The sequence below is a fragment of the Grampus griseus genome, assembly GCF_964374135.1.
Source record: "Grampus griseus genome assembly, chromosome: 8".
Classification (NCBI taxonomy): Eukaryota; Metazoa; Chordata; class Mammalia; order Artiodactyla; family Delphinidae; genus Grampus; species Grampus griseus.
The window spans coordinates 32,981,109-33,007,184 of record NC_139002.1 but is presented as its reverse complement, the minus strand read 5'-3'; the positions used below and the strand labels follow the sequence as shown (position 1 = coordinate 33,007,184).

Below are 26,076 nucleotides of genomic sequence, written 5' to 3'. Positions count from 1 at the left end.
TCAAAATTTTTTAACTGTGATTTGTCCAATATGTCCTACTGAGTGGAGAAAGAGAGTAATATTTCTCTCTTCTTTTTACTTCCCTCCTTTTTTTTTCTTCCCACCTTTCCTCCCTCCCTGCTTGCCTGCCTTCCTTTCTTCTTTGATTTGAGAAGTGAATAAGAAGCTCTCACCGAAAGGAACATTCTACTGGAAAGTTATTATTACACCAATATTAACGGTGAGACTCAGTAAGGTTAAGTGACTTTCCACACGCCCTAGATGTAAGGAGTGGAGTTAGGCCACAGACTCTCTGACTTCCAACTTCCTATTTCGATACAGAATACCTTATTACAGGACAATTCCCCAAAAAAGATTAGTGAAATACTACAAAACCCATAATGCTCTTGTCATATGCTATGGTTCTCCTTAATAACTTTCTTAGAGATCTGTGTTTCAAATCTGGGAAACAGTCTTAACATATAAGCTGGTTATCCTAGTTTGAGTAGCATCAATCTATTTCAAGAATTTTAAACTCTTTTTCTGTATATTTTTTGCATTAAAAACACTTTGGAGAATCTGATTAAGGTTATAAATTTCCTCCTCATGAAAATGTATATACACACATATAGACAGAATTTTGCATACCATTTTAAGGTTTCATTTTTGTAAATATAATTAGGGAACCAAAGGGAGCTATAAAGAAAGAACATATAATAACTTTTTATTTTTATGTATAAGATTTTTTTTTTCTCTACGGTAGAAGATTTGTTATATGTGAAAGTTAAAAATCTCACCTAAATGGTATGAAATGATATGAATAAGATTAACTTTAACAATCAACCTAATACTTTTTCAATCTTGTAAACTCTAAAAGAAAATATGGGTACACGAAAACACTAAAAATTCAAATTATGCTTTATAGAGGAAATCAATTAAACCTCACAACTTTTACCTGAAATTTACACAGTACGATATGTTATAAATGTAAGGCTTTGAGAAGAACATTGTAAAAACTCGAGACCTCATAATCCTGACGAAAATAAAAACAGAAAAAATTTAATTTTTTAAAGATAAAAACGGCATTCACTTTTTATGAAAGAGAAGAGGTTTCACCATCCCTGCCAAGATCTTGGGTAATTGTGCAGCAATAACCTCAGACATCATTTCTGGAAATTCAACACTCAGTGCCCGGGACTGGATAAATGTATTCAAGCAGTACAGATGAAGTTGTTTGACAAGCTGTTGGTTTAACAAATGGATAAGAAACATGTAAGAAAAATAATATATTCATATACTATACAAACATGGCAGCTTATTTTTTTAATAATAGAAATACTTAAGATGTTTTTTTCTTACCGAACTGAAAACATCTCCCTCCACTTTCTAGCATAATATGTAAAATATTACATACTCATGACAAAATATCCTAATATATAGAAAGATTTAAAGAAATGAAAGTATTCTGTAATCCCACAGGATAACCAGTGTGAACATTTTGGTATATTCAAGGGTTTTTTTTAATATATACTCAGGTATACACATAATATACACACATGCATATATATTTCCATAAATGAAATTATTTTATAGTCTATTTCTTAATCCAGCTTTTTCATATAACAACATATAGACAATATATAGACTCTTCTATTTCAGTACAAACAACCCAGCATAATCCATTTTAATCTAATTTTAATTTTGTCAAAGTAATTCATGTACATAATTTTGAAAGTCAGCTAGTACTGGAAGACCTATACCAACAAAAGCAACAGCAGCAACAACACAGATGTAACCACTTTAAACTTCTTTAGCCTGTGTCATTTGATATTTATCTGTGTATTTCTAATAAATTTTATTTTCCAAAGTTTACATTATTGATTAAGTTTCTATTAAATGAGTATTTAGCTCTCTTGTACTATATACCCCCCTCCCCAACTACACACACTTTCTCTTCTCTCCATTCTCTATGTAGTTATATCTCAATTTTTGGCTAAATCGATATCTAACATTTATATTACAAAGATTTTTGTTTTTTACTGGATTACATTTTCTTTGTTATATGACTTACTTTAATTTTGCTAGGGCTAATCACCTTCTGTTTCTGTTCCTTTGTTTTTTCTATATTACAAAGCCATAGGCAAATTTTCTGACAGAATTGTAAAGACTCACTTCAATATGTTCATGCAATTGGTAATAGCTCAGTTCCATTTTTTTCTTGGTATTAGTGTCCTGAAATCCTCTTCATTAGTTAGTGTGCTGGGACACCCCTTTGCATCTCTCTTGGGTTGAATCTTCTACTTTGGCTTACTCCAGTGTTTTGTTGTAAGAAATCCTGCAGGTGCCCTTGAGAAAGTTTGTATTTGAGATAATCTCTATGAGATCTTGCAAGTCTGAAAATACTTTTATGATGCCATCATATTTGTTTGATGGTTTGGCTGGTAAAAAAACTTGTTGAAGATTTTTCTTTCCTTGAAAATTCTGAAGGTACTGCTCCATTGTTTTCTGGGTTCCAGTACTGCTATTGAGAAGTCTAACATCATTCTGAATCCTGATGATTTGATGTGACTTATTTGTTTTTTCATTGGTATATTTTATGATACCCTCTTTATTCCAGGTATGCTGAAATTTTACAATGTGCCTTGGTTCAGTTGTGCTGTGCCTGTATACTGGGCCCTTACACTCAGAAAACTCATATCCTTCAGTTCTAGCAACTTTTCTTTTATGATTTCTTACATAATTTCCTTGCCTTGATTTTCTCTCTTGTTTCTTCTGGAAATTACTACTAACTGGAGAATGGAACCCCATGGACTAATCCCCTAAATTTGCTATCTCTCTACTTTTTCATATCTTTATCTTTTTTGTTATATTTTTCTGGGTTTTCCTGAGATTTATATTTCCTGAGTTTTACATTTATATTGAATTTTTAATTTCTGCTCTTCTTTAATTATCCAAAAGTGTTTTCTTGCTAAATGTTCCTTTTTAAATGTTTTCTATTCTTGTTTCATTGCTGCAAAAATCATTCTTATTTCTCTGAATATCTTAATTTTTTGAAGCTTTCTTCTATTTTCTGCACTCTTGCTTTTTCCTTTAAGTTACATTTTTTCCTGTTTATTTTGCTCTCTGCCTTACATTTTAGAGGCTTTATCTAAATAGTTAATAATCTTGGCTGTCAGTTCATATTCAGCAGTGAGGCCTCAAATTTGACCTGGTGAGTAGAGGGTTTTTTTATGCTTTGTTGTTATTTTAGTGTGGTTTCTGAACACAGTAGTGAAAAAAGCTTGTATGCAATATGTCTCGACTAACCCCATATATCTTATTTTATTTACCCAGTTTTGGTGTCAGGTATTTCTAGGGTTTTTTTCCTCTTGTATAGGGAATGATGCATACATATCTTAAATACTTGTCTAATTATTTATTTAAGATAAGTCCTAAAAAGTGGGAATTTGAAAAGCACACAAACTTTAACTACTGCTACATGCTGCCAGATTGTCCATTAGCATTGTTACTGACTTATAACTCCATCCAAAATAGTATGAGAGTCTTATTCTCCACAACCATATGTTTGCTTTTCCTGTATACATAAAATCTTTTCTAGCTTAAGACAAAAACATTTGAGAGCATATTCAGAAAAATATATCACAATTCCTATCAACCATTAAATTACTCTCAAATTATACAAATACTAGTAAAAGGATATGTGGGTGATCTACATTGAAAATGAAAAAAGCATAATATAAATTCTGAGCAGTATGATGCAGGTTTTTAAAATGTAAGTACAAATATAAATTTGAAGAAAACACATGAAGTAAAATTTATATTTCACATTTAAGAAGTTATAGATATAATTCAGAAAATAATCATTAATATTCTAGAAAACAAAATACTTACATCATGCAAGTTATCAAGAAGTTTTGTAAGTTGGTAGAAACGCTGTGAGCTAGGGACAACTCCTTTTTGCCTCAAACCAATTGCCTTGATGAGCTCTCTAATGTAGCTTGATCTCATCTCTTCAAACTGGCTTTGACTTCTTAGTCCTTCCAAAGGAACTTCAAGAAGATAATTACAAGTGGCAGTTATGTTTAAAAAAGATGACACTAGCAGTTTATAATATAAATTTCTGAGCTGTATAATGATTTATTTTGATTTGCAACTCTAGATACAAACATCTTAAACAGGAAAAGTTTTAGAACATGTAAACTTCTAGTTCTTTTGAAGAATATGATAAGAACAACTAGGTAAGTTAAAGAACATTTCAGCTTACCTATTTTAGAGCTATTAGCATTTGCTCAAAAGAGCACCTGACATTATTCTACATTCCTGTCTAAAATACTTAGTTTGATTTAGTTTACAACTACATGTATGCTGGATCTTTTTTGTCTTTGTCTCCTTCCTGCTGATATGAGAGAAAGCCATTGATATTTGAATTTTCTCTTATATTCAGCCACTTGGTTTTACTCTATTTTATTTATTCATTTATTTATATTTTTAAATCTAACAGCTTTTGTTTGATTTTTTTTTCGGTATAAGACAATACTATATTCAAATAATAGCTTCATTTTCTCTTTTCCAACAGTTGTAGCTCTCATTTCTGCTTCATGGTTCAATGCATTGTTTAAGACTTCCAGAACAATATTAAAAAATAATAGTAATGGTAAATACCCCTGTTTTGTTGCTGATTTTACTGAGAATGCCTCTCATTCCTATTATGATGTTAACTGGTAATTTATATATCTACCTCTGAAATCTTTAATTCATACATCAAAATGTTGGGCACAACTTCCTACTCTTATGACTAGTTCTCTTGTTTTCACTACATAGTAAATTTACCTATTGCTTTTCTCCTAAATCTTTTCGGTCCTTCTGTTGTCACTTGTCTGAGATGTCCTGGTTGATTTCTTTAGCAACTCTATTACCAGAACTCCCAATTTCCTTGTTTTCTTTTACTTTGGTCTCACTTGTCCTACAAACAAATCTTCAAACTGAAGTGAAGTTTCTGACTTTTTCTGCAACTACATCCAGATTGCTGAAAGAAAAATCACATAATCTCTGGATTTATGATCTTGACCCTTAGCAGTATTTCTATAGAGAAGTGTACTTCATTTGAGCAAAGCCAACCATATGTGTCCAGCAAAGGGAAATAAATAATCCTTTTTCAAAAACTCCTACTTTATTCCCTCTACCCGAATCAGACCTTGGCTTCCACTTCCCTTGGAAAAAAGATGGCTGCAGATAACAAACCGATAGAAACCAAAAGTTAATTCTTTGGTTTTGAGTTTTCAAGAGCTCACATCCTGAGTATAAAAGGGATTTACAAAGGTAATCTTGGCAATATGAGATTTTTGCTCCAATTGAAAACTTAACTGTTGTACATACATTTGTATGTATATGCTATGTGTATCTATGATCTTGTCCCTTTACTTCATATGGCACCTATTTTTTTTTAATTTACCATTTTAACCTTTTATTACTTAAAAAAAGAATTTTTTTTTTTGGCTGCACCATATGGCATGTGGGATCTTAGTTCCATGCCCCCTGCATTGGAAGCTCAGAGTCTTAACCACTGGACCACCAGGGAAATCCCTATAGCGGTTATTTTAAACATCCATAACTCTTTTTACACTTCCCAACCAATCCTCAAATCTCTATCACTCTTAAACATGACTGTAAAATAATTTTTTCTTCTGATTACTGAAGTACTGTCTTTTCATTGGGCTTTAAAGAGTTGGAAAACTAGTAACCCAAAGCCCTCAGTCTATCCATCTAAATGTTTAGGACCAGACTTGAACCAATTATCCTCTTTACAAGAGAAGCGGGCCTAATTCCCCACTGCCTCATTCTTTTAGTATCAACACTAACAACATGCTCCTAGGATATGATAATCTAATCACTAGGCTCTCATCCTATGCTCCTGGGATATCTCTGAAAATTATCCTCCTCTCCTACTCTCTTCCCTAGATTTCAGATCTATGATGAACCAGCTCTCCAAAAAATTTCTATTTCCTTTGAGCTCTTTACATTAATTCATTATTTTCTTAACTATTACACCCAGCATTACATGATTGGAGAATTTTCTCTCAGATTCTTATTGATTCCACATGTGGGTTTTTAGGATTTCTTGTAAATATATTAGTGGCAAGTGGGAGAGAGTGAGTGAAGGGCAGTTAGCCAGATGCTATTTTAGATAAGAATACTTTAAAAAAAGAATACTTTTTTTTGGTTTAGCTAATTTAAAAATAATGTGTATTCATTGGAAAAATTTTAGAAAATACAGAAAATACATGGAAAATTACAAGTCACCTGAGATCCTACAATCCAATATTTCAGGACATTTCCTAATATTATATTGAGAACATTTACTTATATCATTCAAAATTCTTCAAAAATGAACGTTTTAATTCACACATAAAATTTCATATCACAAAAATGTGTAGGACATACAATTTATTTAATTGTTTTATCATTTGACATTTGGAATATTTTACTAATCTAAACAATACTTATGATGAATGTCTTATTTTTTATGGATATATTCTTAGAAGTAGAATTATTAGAGTAAAAGGTATTACCTGTCTTAACACAGATAATATACATTTCTAAACTACTTCTTACTAGTTAACTGTTGTGTGCTTTGTACTGAGTATTTTCATTTTAGGTAATCTTTGCTTTTTATAGAGAAAAATAAAATACCATCTCATTTTCACTTCTCTAATTATTAGTGAGGTTGAACAATTTTCTTAAGCTTTTTAGTGACTTTTTTTCTGTTTTGTATTTGTTTATAGTGATCTAAGCTGTATTTTAAATATTCTTCTCAGTCTGTGGTTTAAAGCCCAGTTTCAAAATATTTAATCAGTTTTGTAACTTTATTAGGGCAAAGAGTACTGCCCAGGCAATCCAAATTTTGCCATGCTCCAGGCAAACACTTTCAATTACTTCAACTATTTCTTTTGATCTTTCCTTCCATAGCTTTAAATAACATCCTTATAGAGCTGATCCTTGAGTTTTTATTTTTAACTTTTGACTTTCCAGTATGGAAAATGGGGCTGTAGCTCTATTTCCATATTCCAGATCTACTATTACCCCCACACCACAAACACACTCACACATGTAGAACTTCCTATTCCTCCTCTTCCTAATATCATTTTCCTAATATTGGTTAGATCAATATTCAGTGTTTACTACTTTAGCTATGCAAAATACTACTACAGTCAAGTCATATAGCATTTACTATGATTTCTTTTCTTTTCTAGTATAATATTTTGTTTTACTGAGAGTAAGTAACCATATTGACGGGTGTGAAGTGGTATCTAATTGTGTTTTCTATTTGTGTTTCTCTAATGACTAGTGATGCTGAGCATTTTAATGGCTGTTTGTAAACCTTCTTTTGAGAAATGTCTATCAAGACCTTTATTTATTTTTAAATTGGTTTATTTTTTTATTGTTGAATTGTAGAGGTTCTTTATTCATCTGGATATTAATACTTTTACCTTAGCAGATATATGATTTTCAATATTTTCACCAATTCAATGGATTGCCTTTTCTTTGTGTTGTGTCCTTTGATAAACAGAGGTTTTAAATTTTGATAAAGTCTATTTATCTTTTTCTTTTGTTGCCTGTGTTTTGGGTGTTATATCCAAGAAATCACTGCAAAATCCAATGTCACAAAACTTTCCCTCTATGTTTTCTTCTAAGGGTTTCATAGTTTTAGCTCTTAGATTTAGTTCTTTGATTTATTTCAAGTTAATTAAAATTTTTGTGGAAATATAGTTGATGTACAATATGTTAATTTCAGGTGTACTACATAACGATTTGACATTTGCATACATTATGAAATGATCACCACAATCAGTATAGAAAACATTTGTCCCCATACAAAGTTAGTACTTACAAAGTTATTATATTACTGGCAATATTGCTTATGCTGTATATTACATGCCCTGGCTTATTTATTTTGTAATTGGATGTTTGTACCTCTTAATCCCCTTCACCTATTTTGCTCCCTATCCCCTCCCCTCTGGCAACCACCTATTTGTTCTCAGTATCTATGAGTCTGTTTTCATTCTGTTTTGTTTGTTTTGTTTTTTAGATTCCACATGTAAGTGAGATCACATAATATTTGTCTTTCTCTGAATTATTTCACTTAGCACAATACCCTCTAGATCCATCCATGTTGCTGCAAATGGCAAGATTTCTTCTTTATGGGTGAGTAATATTCCATTATATATTGCCCTATATATATATATATATATATATATATATATATATATATATATATATAAAATTATGGACATATATATATGGACACTTAGATTGCTTCCATATCTTAGCTATTAAAAATAGTGCTGCAATGAACAGTGGTATGCATATATCTTTTCAAATTAGTGTTTTTGTTTTCTTCAGGTATATACCCAGAAGTGAAATTGCTGGACCATATGACAGTTCTATTTTTAATTTTTTGAAGAACTTACATACTATTTATCATAGTGGCTGTACCAACTTAAAATCCTACCAATGGTGCACAAGGGTTCCCTGTTCTCCACATTCTCGCCAACATTTGTTATTTGTTGCTTTTTTAATGATAAGCCATTCTGACAGGTGTGAAGTAGTATCTCACTGTGGTTTTGACTTGTATTTCCTTGATGATTAGCGACATTGAGCATCTTTTCATGTATCTGTTGGCCATCTGAGTATCTTCTTTGGAAAAATGTCTCTTCAGGTCCTCTGCCCATTTTTAAATCAGGTTGTTTGTTTTATGATATTGAGTTGTATGAGTTCTTTGTACATTTTGGATACTAACTCCTTATCAAATATAGAATTTGCAAATATCTTCTCCCATTCAGTAAGATACTTTTTCATTTTGCTGAAAGTTTCCTTCACATTGCAAAACTCTTTAGTTTGATGTAGTCCCATTTGTTTATTTTTGCTTTTGTTGGCCTTGCCTGAGGAGATAGATCCAAAGAATATTGCTAAGACCAATGTCAAAGAGCATACTGCCAAACATAGGCAATAAAACATACTGTAGGAATTTTATGGTGTCAGTTCTTACATTTAAGTCTTTAAGCCATTTGGAATTTACTTTTGTACATGGTGTGAGAAAGTAGTCCAGTTTAATTCTTTTGCATGTAGCTGTCCACTTTTCTCAACACCATTTATTGAAGAGGCTGTATCGTCATTGTATATTCTTGCCTCCTTTGTCTTAGATTAGTTGATCTTACAAGTATGGGTTTATTTCTAGGATCTCAATTGTGTTTCATTGATCTATGTGTCTGTTTTTGTGCCAGTAGCATAGTGTTTTGATTACTGTAGCTTTGTAGTATAGTTTGAAATCAGGGCTCTTGATAGCTCTAGTTTCATTCTTCTTTTTCAAGATTGCTTTGGCTATTCAGGGTCTTATGTGTTTCCATACAAATTTTACAATTATTTTTTCTAGTTCTGTGGAAAATGTCTGTAGTATTTTGATAGGGTTTGCATTGAATCTATAGATAGCCTTGGGCAGTATGATCATCTTAACAACATTAATTCTTCCAATCCATGAGCATGGTCTATCTTTCCATTTGTTTGTGTCATTTTCAATTTCTTTCACCAATGTCTTGCAGTTTTTCGATTACTCGTCTTTTATCTCTTTGGTTAGATTTATTCCTAGGTATTTTATTCTTTTTGATGCAATTATAAATGGAATTGTTTATTAATTTATCCTTCTGATAATTTATTATAAGTGTATGGAAGTGCAACATATTTCTGTATATTAATTTTCTCTCCTACAACTTTACTGAAATCATTTATTAGTTTAAATAGTTTTTGGTAGCATCTTTAGGATTTTCTACATATAGTATCATGTCATCTGCAAACAGCAGCAGTTTTACTTCTTCTTTTTCAATATGGATGGTATTTATTGCTTTTTCTTTTCTGACACTGTGGCTAGAACTTCCAATACTATGTTGAATAAAAGTGATGAAAGTCAGCATCTTTGTCTTGTTCCTGATCTCAGAGAAAATGCTTTCAGGTTTCACCACTGAGTATGACATTGGCTGAGGGTTTGTCATATATGGCCTTTATTATGTTGAGATCTGTTCCCGCCACACCCATTTTGTTAAGAGTTTTTATCATAAATGGATGTTGAATTTTGTCAGAAGCTTTGTCTGCATCTATTGAGATGATCATATGGATTTTATTCTTCAATTTGTTAATTTGCTTCATTATATTGATTGATTTTCAGATACTGAAGCCTCCTTGCATCCCTGGGATAAATCCCACCTCATCATGGTGCATTATCCTTTTAATGTATTATTGAATTCAGTTTGCTAATATTTTGCTGAGAGTTTTTGCATCTATGTTCATCATTGGCCTGCAATTTTCTTTTTTTGTGGTATCTTTGTCTGGTTTTGGTATCAGGGTGATGCTGGCCTCATAGAATGCTGGCCTATTTATTTTTTTTAATACTTGAGAATGATATGGGTAAAATTTGCCTGTGAAGCCATCTGGTCCTCGACTTTTGTTTGTTGGGAGTTTTTGGATTATTGATTCAATTTCATTAACGGTAATCATTCTGTCCATATTTTCTATTTCTTCCTAATTCACTCTTAGAGACTGTACATTTCTTTTTTGTTTTTAGTTTTTTTTTTAATTTATCTTTATTTTTTTATTGGAGAATAGTTGCTTTACAATATTGTGTGTTTATACTGTACAGCAAACTGAATCAGCTGCAGGTATACATATATCCCCACTTTTTTGGATTTCCTTCTCATTTAGGTCACCACAGAGCACTGAGTAGAGTTGCCTGTGCTATACAGTAGGTTCTCATTAGTTATCTATTTTACACATAGTATCAATAGTGTACATATGTCAATCCCAGAGATTGCACATTTCTAGCAATGTATCCATTTCTTCTAGGTTGTCCATTTTATTGGCATATTTGTACTAATTGGTACATATTGCACTAACCTCTTACAATCTTTGTATTTCTGTGGTGACAGCTGTAACTTCTTTTTCAATTCTGATTTTATTTTTATGGGCCCTCTTCCTTTTTTTCTTGGTGATTCTGGCTAAAGCTTTATTAATTTTGTTTATCTTTTTAAAGAACCAGCTTTTAGCTTAATTGATCTTTTCTACTGTTTTTTCATCTCTGTTTCATTTATTTCTGTTCTGATCTTTCTTTCTTTTCTTCTACTAAGTTTGGGTTTTGTTTGCTCTTCTTTTTCTAGTTCCTTTAGGTGTAGATTAGATTGTTCATTTGTTTTTTTTGTTGTTGTTGTTGTTTCTTGAGGTAGGCCTGTATTGCTATAAATTTCCCTCTTGGAACTGCTTTGGCTGTGTCCCATAGATTCCGGAACATTTTTTTTTCCATTTTCATTTGTCTCAGGGTATATTTTTATTTTTTCGCAATTTCTTCAGTGACCATTGGTTGTTTAGAAGCATATTGTTTAGACTCCCTGTAATTTTTTCCAGTTTTTTTCCTTGTAGTTGATTTCTAATCTCATACCATTGTGTTCAGAATAGACACTTAATATGATTTCATTTTTCTTAAATTTATTGAGACTTGTTTTGTGGCCTAGCATGCGATCTATCCTGGACAATGTTTCATGTGGACTTGAAAAGTATGTGTACTCTCCTGTTTTTTTAATGGAATGTTCTGTAGATATCTATTAAGTCCATCTAGTCTAATGTTTCATTTAAGGCCCATGTTTCCTATTGACTTTCTGTCTGGATTTTCTGTACATTGATGTAAGTGGGGTGTTAAAATCCCCTAGTATTATTGTATTACCATCAATTTCTCCCTTTTTGTTTGTTATTATTTGCTTCATGTATTTAGGTGGTATTTTATACCTTTTTAATGTGTGTATCCCTTAACTACTTATTGTATACAGATGATTTTATTACTTTTGTCTTTTAACCGTTTACTAGCTTTACAAGTGGTGATCTACTACCTTTACTGTATGTCTGTCTTTACTGGTAAGAATTTTCCTTTCATAGTTTCATATTTCTAGTTGTGGCCTTTCCTTTCTGCTTAGCAGAGTCTCTTTAACATTTTTTGTCAAGCTGGTTTAGTGGTACTGAACCCTTCTAGTTTTTGCTTGTCTGTGAAATTCTTTTTCTTTCCTTTAAATCTGAATGATATCCTTGCTAGGTAGAGTATTCTTGGTTGTAGGATTTTTCCTTTCATCACTTTGAATGTATCATGCCACTCTCTTCTTGCTTGCAAAGTTTCTGCTGAAAAGTTAGCAGATGGTCTTAAGGAAGTTCCCTTGTACATAACTAGCTGGTTATTTTTCTTGCTGCTTTTAAGATTCTGTCTTTATCTTTAATTTTTGTCATTTTAAGTATCATGTGTCTTGGTGTGGACTTCTTTGGGTCCTTCTTATTTATAGTTTTTTGTGCTTCTTGGATCTGGATGTCTGTTTCCTTCCTCAGGTTAATGAATTTTTCCAGCTATTATTTCTTAAGGTCTTGACCCCTTTCTCTCTCTTCTCTCTTTCTGGGACTGTGTAATACAAATGTTAGTATGCTTGATATTGCCCCAGAGGTCTCTTAAACTATCCTCATTTTTTAAAGTTCATTTTTCTTTTTTCTGTTCAGCTTGGGGGATATACACTACTTCATCTTCCAGATCACTGATCCATTCCTCTGTATCATCTAATGTATTCTTTCTTTCTAGTGTATTTTTTATTTCAGTTATAGTATTCTTCAGCTCTGATTGGTTCTTTGTATTTTTTAACTCTTTGTTGGAATTCTCACTGTGTTCATGAACATCTTTACAATCATTACCTTGAACTCTTTTTTTTTGGGGGGGAGGGCGGGTAGATTGCTTATCTCCAATACATTTGGTTCTTTTACAGAGATTTTGTTTTGTTTTTCTGTTTGGAACATATTCCTCTTTATTCTCATTTTGCCCAACTCTCTGTGTTTGTTTCTATGTGTTATGTAGGTTGGTTACATTTCCCAATCTTGGAGAACTGGCCTTATGAATGAGACGTTCTAGGGACCCAGCAGTATGTTCCCCTCTGGCCACCAGAGCTATATTCTCTAGTATGTGGACGGTGTGTGCCCTTCTGACTGACAACTGTGGGTGCACTGGTAGGGAGGGCTGGTTCTCTGTGAGTCCCTGCCTCATGTGGTGGCTACAGGCCCACTGGCAGGCAGGACTGGGTCTGGGTGTAGCTGGCAGCCCAGGGTGGCTTGGGGTTGGTACCTGCTTTCTGGAGGGAAGGTAAGCCCCCTGTGCTAATCCAGAGAGAAGATTCCAAAATGATGTTTGCCAGCACCTGTGTTATCATGGTAGAATGAGCTCCCCAAAATGGCTACCACCAGCATCTTTGCTCCTAGGGGTAGTCCCAGTTGCCTTCTGCCTTCCTGAGGGGCTCTCCAAGATCAGCAAGTGGGTCCGACCCAGGCTCCTTTCAGACTACTGGCATTACGCTAGGACTTGGGAGTATGTGAGATTTTGCATATGCTCTTTAAAAGCAGCACCTCTGTTTCTTATAGCTTTCCAGCTCTCTCAAATATAAGCCCCTCTGGTTTTCAAAGCTAGATATTCTGGGGGCTCATCTTCTTGGTGCAGGACCCAGGGCTGGGGAGCCTGATATAGGACTCAGACCCCTTGCTTCTTGGAATGGACCTCTACAATTGTGATATTTCTTCTATTTGTGGGTTGCTGACCCAGGGATGTGGGTCCTGACTGTACTATGTTTCCACTTCTCCAACCTGAGTCATTGTGCTTCCTTATTTATGCTTCCTTATTTATCTCTTTTGTTATGGAAAATCTTTTCTGATAGTCTTCAGGTTGTTCTCATAGATAGGTGCTCTGAAAATAGCTGTAATTTTGGTGTGTCTGTGAGAGGAGGTGATTTCACGGTATTCCTACTCCATTATCTTGGCCACCTCTCCCCAAAATGACAAGTTAATTTTTGTATATAGTGTTAAGGTAAGGGTACAACTTAATTTTTTTTGAATGAAATTTTCCATATACCATTTGCTGAAAAGACTGACTATTCCCTTAATGTTTACATCTTTATTTCTTTTTCTAATGTTTTGCTATTCTCTTTCTAGATTTGGGTGTTGGGCTTCCTTCTGAACTGTGATTTTTCTTTTTCTTTTTTTTTTTTTTTTGCTCAACTTTTGAGAGGTTTTTCAACTCTGTCAGCCAATGGCAGTACTCACTTTTAAATTAAATATCTATCTATCTATCTATCTATCTATCTGTATATATGGGCTTCCTGGTGGTGCAGTGGTTGGGAGTCCGCCTGCCAATGCAGGGGACACGCGTTCGTGCCCCGGTCCAGGAGGATCCCACATGCTGCGGAGCGGCTAGGCCTGTGAGCCATGGCCGCTGAGCCTGTGCATCCGGAGCCTGTGCTCCGCAGCGGGAGAGGCCACAACGGTGAGAGGCCCGCATAACGCAAAAAAAAAAAAAAAATATATATATATATATATATATATATATATTTTAATTTCCAAGAGCTCTTTTCTTTCTTTGTGTTATTCCTTTTTCATGTATCCAGTCATTGTTTTATAGTTGGAATATGCTCTTTTATCTTTCTAAAGAAGGATGGCTTTTAAATTATTTTGAAGTTTTCATCTCCCTACATGGTTTCTGTTTCCTCCAAGTTTTTATTTTTTTAATTTTGTCTTTGTTTTTGATATCAAACGCCTTCCCCAGATGCCTTGGTTGTTTATTTATATTCAAGAGTGGAAAATTTAAAAGCTGATTGATAGTTCTGTCTGAATGGGTAGTGCTTATTGACTGTGAGCTTTAGTGCAGGGCAATCTGGCTATTTCAAAGAGAAACTCTTGCTATTAGCATATTTAGTTCTTTTTCTTTCCAGCTAAACAAATTCTTTAGAGAAGAATCTTTCATTTTCCTATCTGGAGAATATAAACTTGGATGACGGTGTTCCAGAAGATAGGTGGGTTTGGAGGATGGTGTCTCAACATTTTGTATGTACTTAATTTGTTTACACTATCAAACCCCTCACCCTCATCAGTGCCTGCAGTTCACCAATCCATCTGCCTTCTGTTATATCCACTTCAGGGAATAAACCTACAATCTCTGCCTTAGTTGCAGAAGAGCAATTGCATGGTTGGATGATATTTGGAAACAAATTTTCAACAGAATTTGGTGTTTTAAATTCTACTTGCATTCTCATTTCAAAAAACAACATCATTGTTGTCACTAATTGCAAAACATGTTAGAGGTTCAGTGATGCAAATCAAGGTGCTCTTTGACTTTTCTTACTTCAGGCTTAGAATCCACCTTCTCAGGTATGCTAAATTAGTTCTACTTGCTGTCTTGCAGAATTTTATTGCTATTGATTTTTCTTTCATTTTCTTTCCCTTTTATTTTATTTCTTAAAAAAATCCCTTGACTAATATTTTTATGTAGTTTTATTAGGAACGATGGTAAAAGTGTGTGTTCAAACTGCCATATTTTCCTGGATATCTATTTTAATTTTTAATGGCAAATGGGAGGTTTAAATTCTTATCAAATAATTGAACTTTTTCTTTGCCAACTTTCCTATTGCATTCATTTTTTAAAAGGTATTCCTTATTTGAGATTTCTAAATCATTTATATTCCTTTTAGCTAATTTTTAACAATTAAGGTGCTTATATGTGCCATTTATTTTAGGGTACAATTTGAGCTAAATATCCAAACTAAGTTTCCCCCAAATATAAAGCTACTTTTCTCAACAATATTTATTTGTTCCATGCTCAAAGATCTGTGATGTTTCCACTGCAGCATATTAAGTTCTAGTATATACTAGTCTGACTTGACTAATTCAGTGTATGTATTTCTCTTCCACACTTTATTATTTTAGCTTTCTAATTCTCTCTCTGCCCCCAGATTTTTGTAATACTTATCTATTTTTTAAGACTTAAGGATGAATTTTCAATAACTTTGCCAAGTCTCTCCTAAAAACTCTCATTAAAATTTGTGCAAATTTTATCACACAATTATATATAATAACATATATATATATATATATATAAAATGTATAGTACTATTCACTAAATATATGATTTTCCCTTTTCTTGAAGTTGCAAGTGGCCAAAAACCTTGCCTTCTATGGTATGTGAGTGGAAGTCATACGTATCTCCCTTCCTTCCCTTACCACTCTCTTTCCTTACCACTGCTCTAGTGATTATGGAAGCATGTGTCAAGATGTAGCCTCCATTTGCCTGGAACACCTGAGTGATGACAATGAGCCTCCCTGTTGATCTGCATTGGAAATATAGTAAGAAGAATAAATACTTAAATTTTTTTTTGATAAGCTACTGAGATTTGGGGTTGTTTGGTCCCCAGCATAATGTAGCCTAGCCATAATTACAGAATTATATTAATGATATCAACTAATTTGGGAGATCTAGGACTATCTATGATATATCTGCTATTGGATTCATTACTGTCAAGAAAAGAATGACAGGCATTAACTGCTGTATTATTACATTTATTCCAGTTGACTCTCTTGGCCAGTCCCATATCAATTCCCTTAACCCCTTTTATGCTTTTTCATCAAATTAGGCTTGCAGGTCTATGCTCCAGATAGGGTTTCCAAGGGTGGGGGATAAGGCTATGGATCCTTAGATCCTGTATTAATCTGTATCTGGGCATAGATTTCATGAGGTAAACTTTCTTCTTAAGGGTTCAGCTTTTCTGCTTTTCCTCTTGATATACTCCCCAGCCCCACCATTCGAGATTCATGCCATTAGAAGGAAGTCTCTGCACAATCATTGATGAGAAACTATTGGCTCACTTTCTACCTAAGGCCTTAGCTTTCTGTGGTTTCCTTTCAAATCACTATGAGTGAAGGAAGGGCCAGTTCAGGCATTCAAAGGCTGAGTCTACCTGTGCATGGAAATGGCACAGAAAAGGGTAAAAGTTAGAAGCAATTAAAAAAAAATTTCCCTCCCAGACCCTTGGAGATCCATTGAAGCAGAGGTGCATGTGTTCTTTGTGTATTAAAGAATCAATGGATATCTACCCATCCTTCTGGTTACCAATGCTGTTCTATAGTACAACATTTCCTTTTTCTTCAGGGTATGCAACTAGGGTGCATTTTCCAGCCTCTCCTGCAGTTAAGGTGAGCCATAGAATGTGGGTGGCAGACAGTTCAAGGTCTCATCTCTAAACCTTTTCTTATGCAGTGCTCATCTTCTAGTCAGATCCAATGGAGGACTCCAAGGTAATGAAAAGGGTAGAGCCCCTGGATGTAAGGAGCCTGGGTTTTCTTGCCAACCCACTGGACTGACCGTGAGTAATAAATAAACTGCTATTGTACTATGCTACTGATCTTTGCAGTTATGTGTTATGACCGTTAGCCTATCCTGACATAAAGAGAATAGTTACAAATAAAATTGTGGGTTTTATAGAGTAAATCCTCTGTGAGGTGGGGATGTAGGGAAGCATAGTTTGTGTTTATGCAATATTAATTAGTTTATAATATCTAATTGGATGGATATGAAAAAGGCAATTAATTATGTTTTACCTAAAAAGGATAGAAACTGGCTTAATTGATGGGCTATTTTAATATTAGGTGATAGGTAAAATCTGAGAAATATGAAATAATGTTATTATAGTCTATGGATGTTTCTCTTTTGCAGTTATTATCTAAGATTCATAGCTCATGTGTAATCATATGATCATATTGTTGTTTGAAACTTTCCTAATGAATTAAAAATTAAGAAAGTAAATATCTTGTATTAAGTTACTTATGCTCACTCACTTGTATTAAGAAGTAGCAATACTTTCATACAGAGGAACTCTTCTTGGCTAACTTGAAGCTTCACAAACTCCTGTGGGATCTGCCACATGGTAAGGCATAATGAATAGAATGATGATTCCTTCATCCGCTGTCTTGCACCACACAAAACACACAATAGAAAAAGCAACAGGAAAAGAAAAAAAACACAGAGTAGCTTAGCCAGTTTATGTAATGTATCAGAGATTATGAGATTTAGTAATTACCTGACTTATTGAAAATGACTTTTTATAAACAAACTCAATATTTGGAATTTTAAATGTCTTCTAAATTTAGTCACAATACTGGATTTTTGAAGTTAGAAAATTATATTAAATACACATTAACTGAGATTAATGCTGTTTCTCACTTTTATTATCACATTTTGAAAACCTAAACCAAGAAAGGAGAGCAAAGTTGTGGGAGTTGAAAAGAAAAATTTGTGGTGCTGAGGAACACTCAGGAAATACTTTATTTACTGATTTTTTTCCTGTGAAAAACACAAATAAAATTTTGTGTGCAATCCAATGGGAGAGTGAATTCAATTCACAGAAATTGAATAGTATAGAATAGTTCAGTGCACTCAGTTTAGAGTATCCAGTATAAAATAGTTACACTGTGAACTATTCTAGAGGAAATGTATGGTGATATAGAAAAGACAACATTAACAAGCATTAAATAATTGACAAGACAAACACAAATTCTAAATGTTGAGGAAATTTACTTAAGGCATTTTCTCAACTCTGTACTGTTTTGTAATATTTGTGCTAGTCAAAAAGTGAACAGGAATAGCGGACAAAAAAACTAGATTTTGACTCAGAAGAGCTAAGATTCTTTGGCAAATTATGCAATCTCCTCTGCCTCAGTTTCCTGGACTGTGAAATAAAGGGTGCTGATTCCTTACCAACTTCAAGGGATTGTAGGAAAAAATGGAATAAAATATATGAAAGTTACCTGTAATCTGTAAAGACTTATCCAAATATAAATTATCATGTTATATAATTCTGAGTCAGTATGCACCATTAGGACAGTATAAATATTTTCATGAAAAGATTCTTACTCAGTTTAAGGTTACATGTAGAAAGTTAATTACACTAATTCCAATATAATGAAGCAAATTGAATTCAATATTTATTTTTCAATGTTTTAAATAAATTACCAGTCTAAGTTTTCCTCTAGGAAGAGAGATAATATTTTTATTTTTTGAAGGTAAGTCAATACTTTCATGCAAAAATATTCCTCATTTAATTCATTATCTTCATTATTACCAATGTAAAAATTTTAATTGGATAAACTAAATATTTACTTTTGTCTTTAAGTATATTTCTTGATACATTTTTGAAGTTTAAAAAATTTTGATTTGTGACAACTATTGAAGTAAAAGAAAAAAGCTCCAATGTCAAATCACTGATAAAATAATACAATTTTATTAATGTTGTCATTTAAAGCTATATCCTGAGGTAGTTCTAAGAAACCTTTCAGGAACATTCTATTATTTAGGACACTAGATGGTGTGATCATCTGTTGAAATGTAATTTTCAAGATTATCCTACGTATATACTTTTGATAACAATAACAACAAATGTCTAGTTATTACTTACTCATTTAGTATTAGATCAGGTGCAAAATACAGCATCTGTCCACTGACATGCTTATAAGATCTCCATCCTAGTCCAAATACCATTAAGCTCATCCAAGAATACTGGATGAGAGTTATCTGGTCATCAATATGTAAGTTTCGAAAACCTACAAAATAAATTTACATATAAAATGATCACAAAAATCACTTTGTCAAAAATCTTAAAAATAAATAAAAATTTGAAAATAGATGTAAGTAGGGTAATGTAATATAATGTTTTCAATCTCAATATATTTACACAAAAAAGCAGGAAATAATAATAGAGTCTGAAACACTAAAAAGAAGAGGCTCTGGAATTTATTAAAATTAGTCACTGTGATTTAGCATTTCTGGGAATTCACTAATTAAATCAAACATCTATCATTCATTCACGCAACACTCATTTATTGAGAGCCAACTGTGTGCCAGGCACTGTGGTAAAATGTTGCGGTTATGAAGATGAGTAAGACACAACCGTTGCCCTTAAAAGAAGCTTGCAACTCAACAGGAGAGATAAGCACATAAGTATTGCGATAGAGAAGGTAAGAGGGAATACACCAGGCAATAGGAAGATCAGGAAAATTGCCCCCAAACAGAAATAATGCCTGAACAGATTAGAGTCAGTTGGTGGAGGAATCTTAATTCTTTGGGATTTAAACATAAATTGGTTTTATTTTGTAAAACCACTGCTCTCAATTATGCTACATCTAGTTTTTCTTTAACAATCCTTAATTAAATTTTGGGTAGATTCCATAGTTTTCTGGTCACTTTTGCTTTCTGAAACTTAATCCAGTCTCATTTTAAACTCCCATATGGCTTAAGAGGTTTAGAGTCTGTGGGTATGGGTGTGTTTGTGTGTGTGTGTGTGTGTGTGTGTGTGTGTGGTGTGAATGCTCTGGTCTTTCACACCTTCACAACCTCCCTCTTTTAGACCTTTCTCTGGTGTTGGTGGCAGAGGAAGGATGGCAGGGAAAAGGCAAGTGTATCTTCACTTACACAGTCAAAGTTTTCTCTCCATCTCTTTCTAATTCTCTTTTTGCCCACTTGGGGGAAGATGACCAGCTCAGCACTGATGGGCTTAAAGGAGGGAGGGGTAAAGGGGTGCTTGGAGGCATGGGCTGGGGTCAGATCGTTGATGGTCTTGTATTCCTATTAAGGAGCAATGGGAGTGATATAGCCTGATTTATATTATGCACAGCTCATTGGTAGCCATGTGGAGGATGGATTCAAGGGAAAGGGTCTGAGGGTTAGGGAGAGAAATTGGGAGCTATGGCCAAAGTCCAGGTGAGAGATGATAAAAGCCTGAAATAAGTCAACAGGTAGGAGTAGAGAAGATAGAGTGCATCAGAGAAATGTTTAAAGAGTAAAATCAAAGAAATCTGGCAAGTGATAGTACATAGGTAGGAGAAAGAGGGAGTCAAATAGATCTTTCAGTTTTTTTACTTGAATGGTGGGTGATGTTAACAGCATTACTGAGACAAAATAAAGGAGGAGAAACAGGTTAGAGAAAAAATAGTAAGTTTTGGACCTGTTTGAGGGACTGATGGGATATCCACATACATGTGAATTAGAGGTATGAGGAGTTATCGGAGCAAAAGATATAAAATTTAATTTATGTGTACCTGAAACAATAAAAGTGAATGAAATATTTCATTAAAGGTATAAAGAAAAACAAGTGTATTGGTAGGAACCTCAACCAGTTTCTGTACAGCTTTTTAAATAGTGTCTATTCCTTCAAAAAGTCTCACTGAAGTCCACTTACAAATGGCCTATTTCAAAAGTAAAACCAAAGCAAAACTTAATTCCTTAGATCTCAAAGGCAAAAGAAATTTATTTCCTGATTCAGTTAACTGTCTCAAGGCAGGTAGCAGAAAAGCCTATCTATCTTCTCTCCATACGTTCCAGATAGTCCCTACTTCATGCGAATAGTAGGAAGACTGCTATTCCCTTCCTAGAAATTCTTAGTCTCAAACGAACCAAAAACAACCCTAGCACATACTCATAAATAGTGGTACCATAGCAGATATTTGCCCCCTTTTTGGGGGGAGGGGGACTTTTCAGTGTTTCACTTTCTCCCCTGCCTCCTTCTCTCCCTCCCTTTTTTCCTCTATGCAAATAGAGTTCCCCATTGATTGTAGTTTAGTGAGCGCAAGTCCCCCACTTTCCCATCAAGGAAGTTGGCTAAGGCCTCTTCTCCTGGGCTTGTGATCTAGGTTTGATCTGTGGAACACCTACTACCTGGACTTTGAAGCAAAAAATAGTAAAACAAAGATTAACATATGGTTAGGCTTTACTTGTGATGGTGGTAGTGCCTAATGACAGTGGGATCCAATGGGGACATTTATGATTTGTTTATTGGCCCTCCAGAGATGCCTTGGTTTCTGCCTACTTTCCAGACTTGTCCTCTAGCTTCTATTCAGTGAATCCCTGATGTCTTTTCAGAAAATTATTTTTTTCTTTTCTTTTTTTTTTTTTTTTGGTGAAGCTCAACTGTTTTTTCGTGGGGGGGTTGTAGTTGTTTTACAATGTTGTGTTAGTTTCTACTGTACAGTGAAGTGGAGTTCCCTGTGTGCTATACAGCAGGTTTTTATTAGTTAAGTATTTTATACATATTAGTACATATATGTCAATCCCAATCTCCCAATTCATCCTTGTTTTGTTTTTAATAGCCAGAGGCATTTTGTTTTTGTTTTTTTAAATTAATAGAGTTGGTGTTTATTGCTTACATCCTGATTTATTCAGGTGTAGAAAGACTCCCTAAATAACTAGCCAAGAAAAATTTGGCATGCAATTTTCATAATTCTCTTTTTATTTTCATATGCCATATATACATCTTAAAGTTAATGTTTATATATTTTACCTCTCTGTTTTTTAAAATAATTATGAGTCAGTCAATACAATAGATCTAATACAGAAATGCCACTTGTAAACTGAATATTTTATAGTAATAGTAATTAGTTCTTCCACCAAGTTTAGGATCATTTGATAAGAAATAAATAAACTTTCCTAATTTTTGCAAAGCAAGACCCCCTCAAGGGAGGCACATATAGACTTGGTCTATTTTTAGTATATTATAATATAAAAGGCAAATCTTGCTGAAATAACTTAAAACTTATGAAATTACCAATATTTATAGCAGAAAGTATATTCTTTCTATTTAACAGAATGGAAAACAACTCAGAAAATAGCTTTATTTACTCCCCCTTTTAGAGGGCTTATCTGAGATAAATGTACAATGTTAAATTGACTTGAACATACTTGGTACAGAAGTGCAATTTTTTTTTTTACCATTAACTGTAATATCATTCATTACTTTATACTGAAACAAAGACGGGAACACTGAGATCAAATTCCCATTGATGATAATGATCAGGTAAACTCAGTACATTTGAGATGAGGATCAAAATGAAAACCTTCACACAGAGAAGTGATGGATGACCCGTAATTGTGTTCAACAAGTAGTAAAGAAAAATGCCCTTTCCTTTAAAGTGACTTGACTTGATAATTTCTGTCACAAGCTGTCCAATCCTTAATGCCTAAGAAAAAACTGAAAAGAAAGTGTACAGTAACACATGGCCTATATGACCTCCTAGGTTCTCCTGGCTTAATTCCAGAGTTTCAATAAAATATACAGGCTGTGCTCCTCTAAAAACTGTCTCATACTGAAATAGTTAATCTACAACAAGGGCAGAGCACTAACTACCTCAGCACCTTATGACACAAAGCATGAACTTTAAGGAACACAAAATACCTTCAGCACAATAAATGTAATCACCAACATATGTATGATGACATTATGAATAAGGACATGATGGGTAATGATTTAAGGCAGCATAGTTCTTTCATACCAATTCCAAAATTTAAATTTCTATAAATATTCTTTAAGCACCTGTTTGGGATGAAGCATTATGTTTGCAACTCGGCATAAAGACTAGAAAGATGCTGTTTCTGCCTTTAACACTTGTAGTCTGTGAGACAGACAGATAAGTAGAACATAATTACCACTGAAGCGTGACAGTGGTGTGGTTGACAAAGGCAAGGGTGAAGTGCTCGGAGAGAAAAGGGGCCTTTGGCTTCAGTCTGGGAAGGCGCAGGAAAATCTTTCTAGGGGAAGGTTGATTAGCATCCTGAAGGCTAGTTAGGGACTAGCCGGGGAAGATGTAGGAGAAAAGAAGGGCCTCCAGGTAGGGAAAACAATATGGACGAAGAAAGGCAGGAAATCGAGCAAAGAGCTTTGTGGGAACTGAAGCTTAAGGTGCTTGAAGTGGGAGAGTGAGAGAAAATGTGCAAACTCAGGAGGCAGATCACAGAAGGGCCTGGGGTACTAAGGCTAAGAACTCTGGCTTTGTTCTGGAAAGGGAAGGGAATAACATAATTGATTATAATTGTTTTTGAAAGATGATTCTGGTGGCAGAATTGAGTATGGTTTGGGGGTAGTGTGAAACTGTGGTAATAGTGTCAGTCAGGGGTCTACGACCGAAATCTAGGAAAAAATGATGAGGACCTAAACTAGCTCAAGGCAGTAGCAGTGTAAATATCGTGGATAATGAATCATATCTATAATAAGCAGAGGTGACAGAATTTGATAACTAATTAGACAGGAGGTGAAGGAGAAAAGTAAGCCAAGGATTATAATCAAGATTCTGTCTGCAGTGCCATTTCAAGATACAGAAAAAGGCCTTAGGCTCACGGAGCAGGTCATATTGGCTTGGAAGTTCATTCAGGTGGAAATGTGTAATAAGCAGTAGAAATATATGGTCCAGTAGTTCCGTAGAGGGTCTGGGTTGGTACCATGTAATTAGGAGTCATCGGAATATAGTGGTAGTTGAAAACAAGGCCATGAGTGAGCACATCCAGCCTTGCAGACTGAGAAACTAATGGAATATAAGATGGAACCAGGAAATGCTAAATTCATGGTGTGAGTGGCAGAACAAATCCACAAAGGAAACAGGAGATATGTAAATTGAGAGAAACATATCTGTCTGGAAGGCAAGTGACGAACGCCAAAGGAAGAGGTTCGGCAAGACATGGTTACTTTGGCAATGGCCCCAGAGGCATGTGAAACATGTTAAGGGCTGAAAGTATTCATTTGATTTGATAAGTAAAACATTTTGGCGACATTGGCAATAGAAATGTCAGTGGAATAGGATATCAGAAAAATCATTGTTTAAAGTCTTCATAAAAGTATTATCAAAGCCTGACTTTACTCTTAGAAGGCTAATCTCATTTCTTTTCTATCACTTTGTTGGGGAAAGTAATTTAATTTATTCACTTGATTTGGGGCGAGAGAAAAACATCTTTTGTCACACATGCAATGCCTATCACTGACTCAAAAGATATTTTGGCATGCTTCAAAGGCAGAAAACCAGACAAAGGACTGTTCGAGTCCTCTGATATTGATGATTGCAAGTAGTCTGGCTAGCTGAGACCAAGAAGTAAGGTATGTTTAAAAATGTCAAAGCATTGACCTGAATAGATTTTTTTCACCAACTAAATAGAAGAATCAAGACAACATTTATAAAAAAGGAAATATTTCTCGCAAACCTCTATGTCACATCAATTCTGCTACAATGTATTAATATACAGGATGAAGAATATTTAAAGATGAAATTGGACTGGGAATGAGTACTTAATGATTTAACTTCCAAAGCCTACCCTGACTCAGCCCATAATGTATGCCTCTAAATTTACTTTCTGCCACTCTCCCCAATATAACTTTATTGTCAGTGGTTTCTTAATACTTGGATGATGAAATCCCCAGGAGGCCAGTAGTGTTTGAGAAACCATATGCACAAATGTATTTTTTCTCAATCAACAGCTATTAAAAATTTTAATTACTATGCCGTGGGGGAAGGTATGATGACATTTTTTTATGTTACTAAGGGACCTTCACACCTGAAAAGATTGAGAACTATTCTTATGCTGGTCTAATTCATTGTTTGCCAAGCATACCTCATGACTTCCTTATTTTACACCACCAGCCACACTATTCCTTCTATCCAGAATGCTTTCTTGTCTTAACCACGATTTATCAGAGTCTCATTTCTCCTTCATGGTGTACTTTAACTGAAACCTTGTCTCTGAATCCTTCTTTTGTCCCTGAAGCCAAAAATGTTCTTCTGTCCCCATTTTTAAAAATCTGTACCTTATGCCACTTTCACATACGTCTATAGTTGACCTTTGAACAACATGGGTTTGAACTGGGTCCATTCACCCAGGATTTTTTTCAGTACTACAGTACTACATGATCCACAGTTGGCTGAACCTGTGGATGCAGAACTGGGCTCACTGTGAAGTTACATGTGGACTTTTGACTGCTCGGAGGATCAGTGTCCTTAGCTCCCACATTGTACTAGGGTCAACTGTATAGTTGTTTGGGTGTCTTATATTCCGTTGGATTGAATGTTCCTTAACAGAGGGAATATGTCTTGTTCATTTTTTAAATTTTGTAAATATTGTATTGCTTCAAGTTTCAAATAAGAAAACATTACCCACTGAAATTATAGCTAAATGTCAATGGGAAATCATTCATGTATAGGTACAATATGTCAGAGGCAATGTATCCTAAGAGACCGCTTGTAAATGTACTGTCATGAGGCTGAAGTATCTTGCAAGTCTCCATTAAATAGAAACAAAGATATCTCTGAAATACTATGGGAACAATGTTAAATACAATGCAATTATTGTAACAGGTCCAAGATAAAAGAAAAGCATAGACAAAGGTGAAATGAGAATCCCTGACCAGGCAA

At 34.2% G+C, this 26,076-nt stretch overlaps 1 protein-coding gene across 2 annotated transcripts in view; it reads right to left on the bottom strand.

The window, feature by feature from the left end:
- Positions 1-994: 994 nt before the first annotated feature.
- The window catches only part of PGR (progesterone receptor), a gene marked incomplete at its 5' end in the record, with an annotated part of 98,455 nt that continues 73,373 nt past the window's right edge, over positions 995-26,076 (bottom strand). For both annotated transcript variants that reach the window (XM_082660649.1, XM_082660650.1), the window contains 4 exons: positions 995-1,221; positions 3,871-4,028; positions 17,695-17,825; positions 19,311-19,455. In XM_082660649.1, the coding sequence (XP_082516775.1) occupies positions 1,066-1,221; positions 3,871-4,028; positions 17,695-17,825; positions 19,311-19,455 (590 nt within the window). In that variant the 3' untranslated portion in view covers positions 995-1,065. The remainder of the gene's footprint in view (positions 1,222-3,870; positions 4,029-17,694; positions 17,826-19,310; positions 19,456-26,076) is intronic.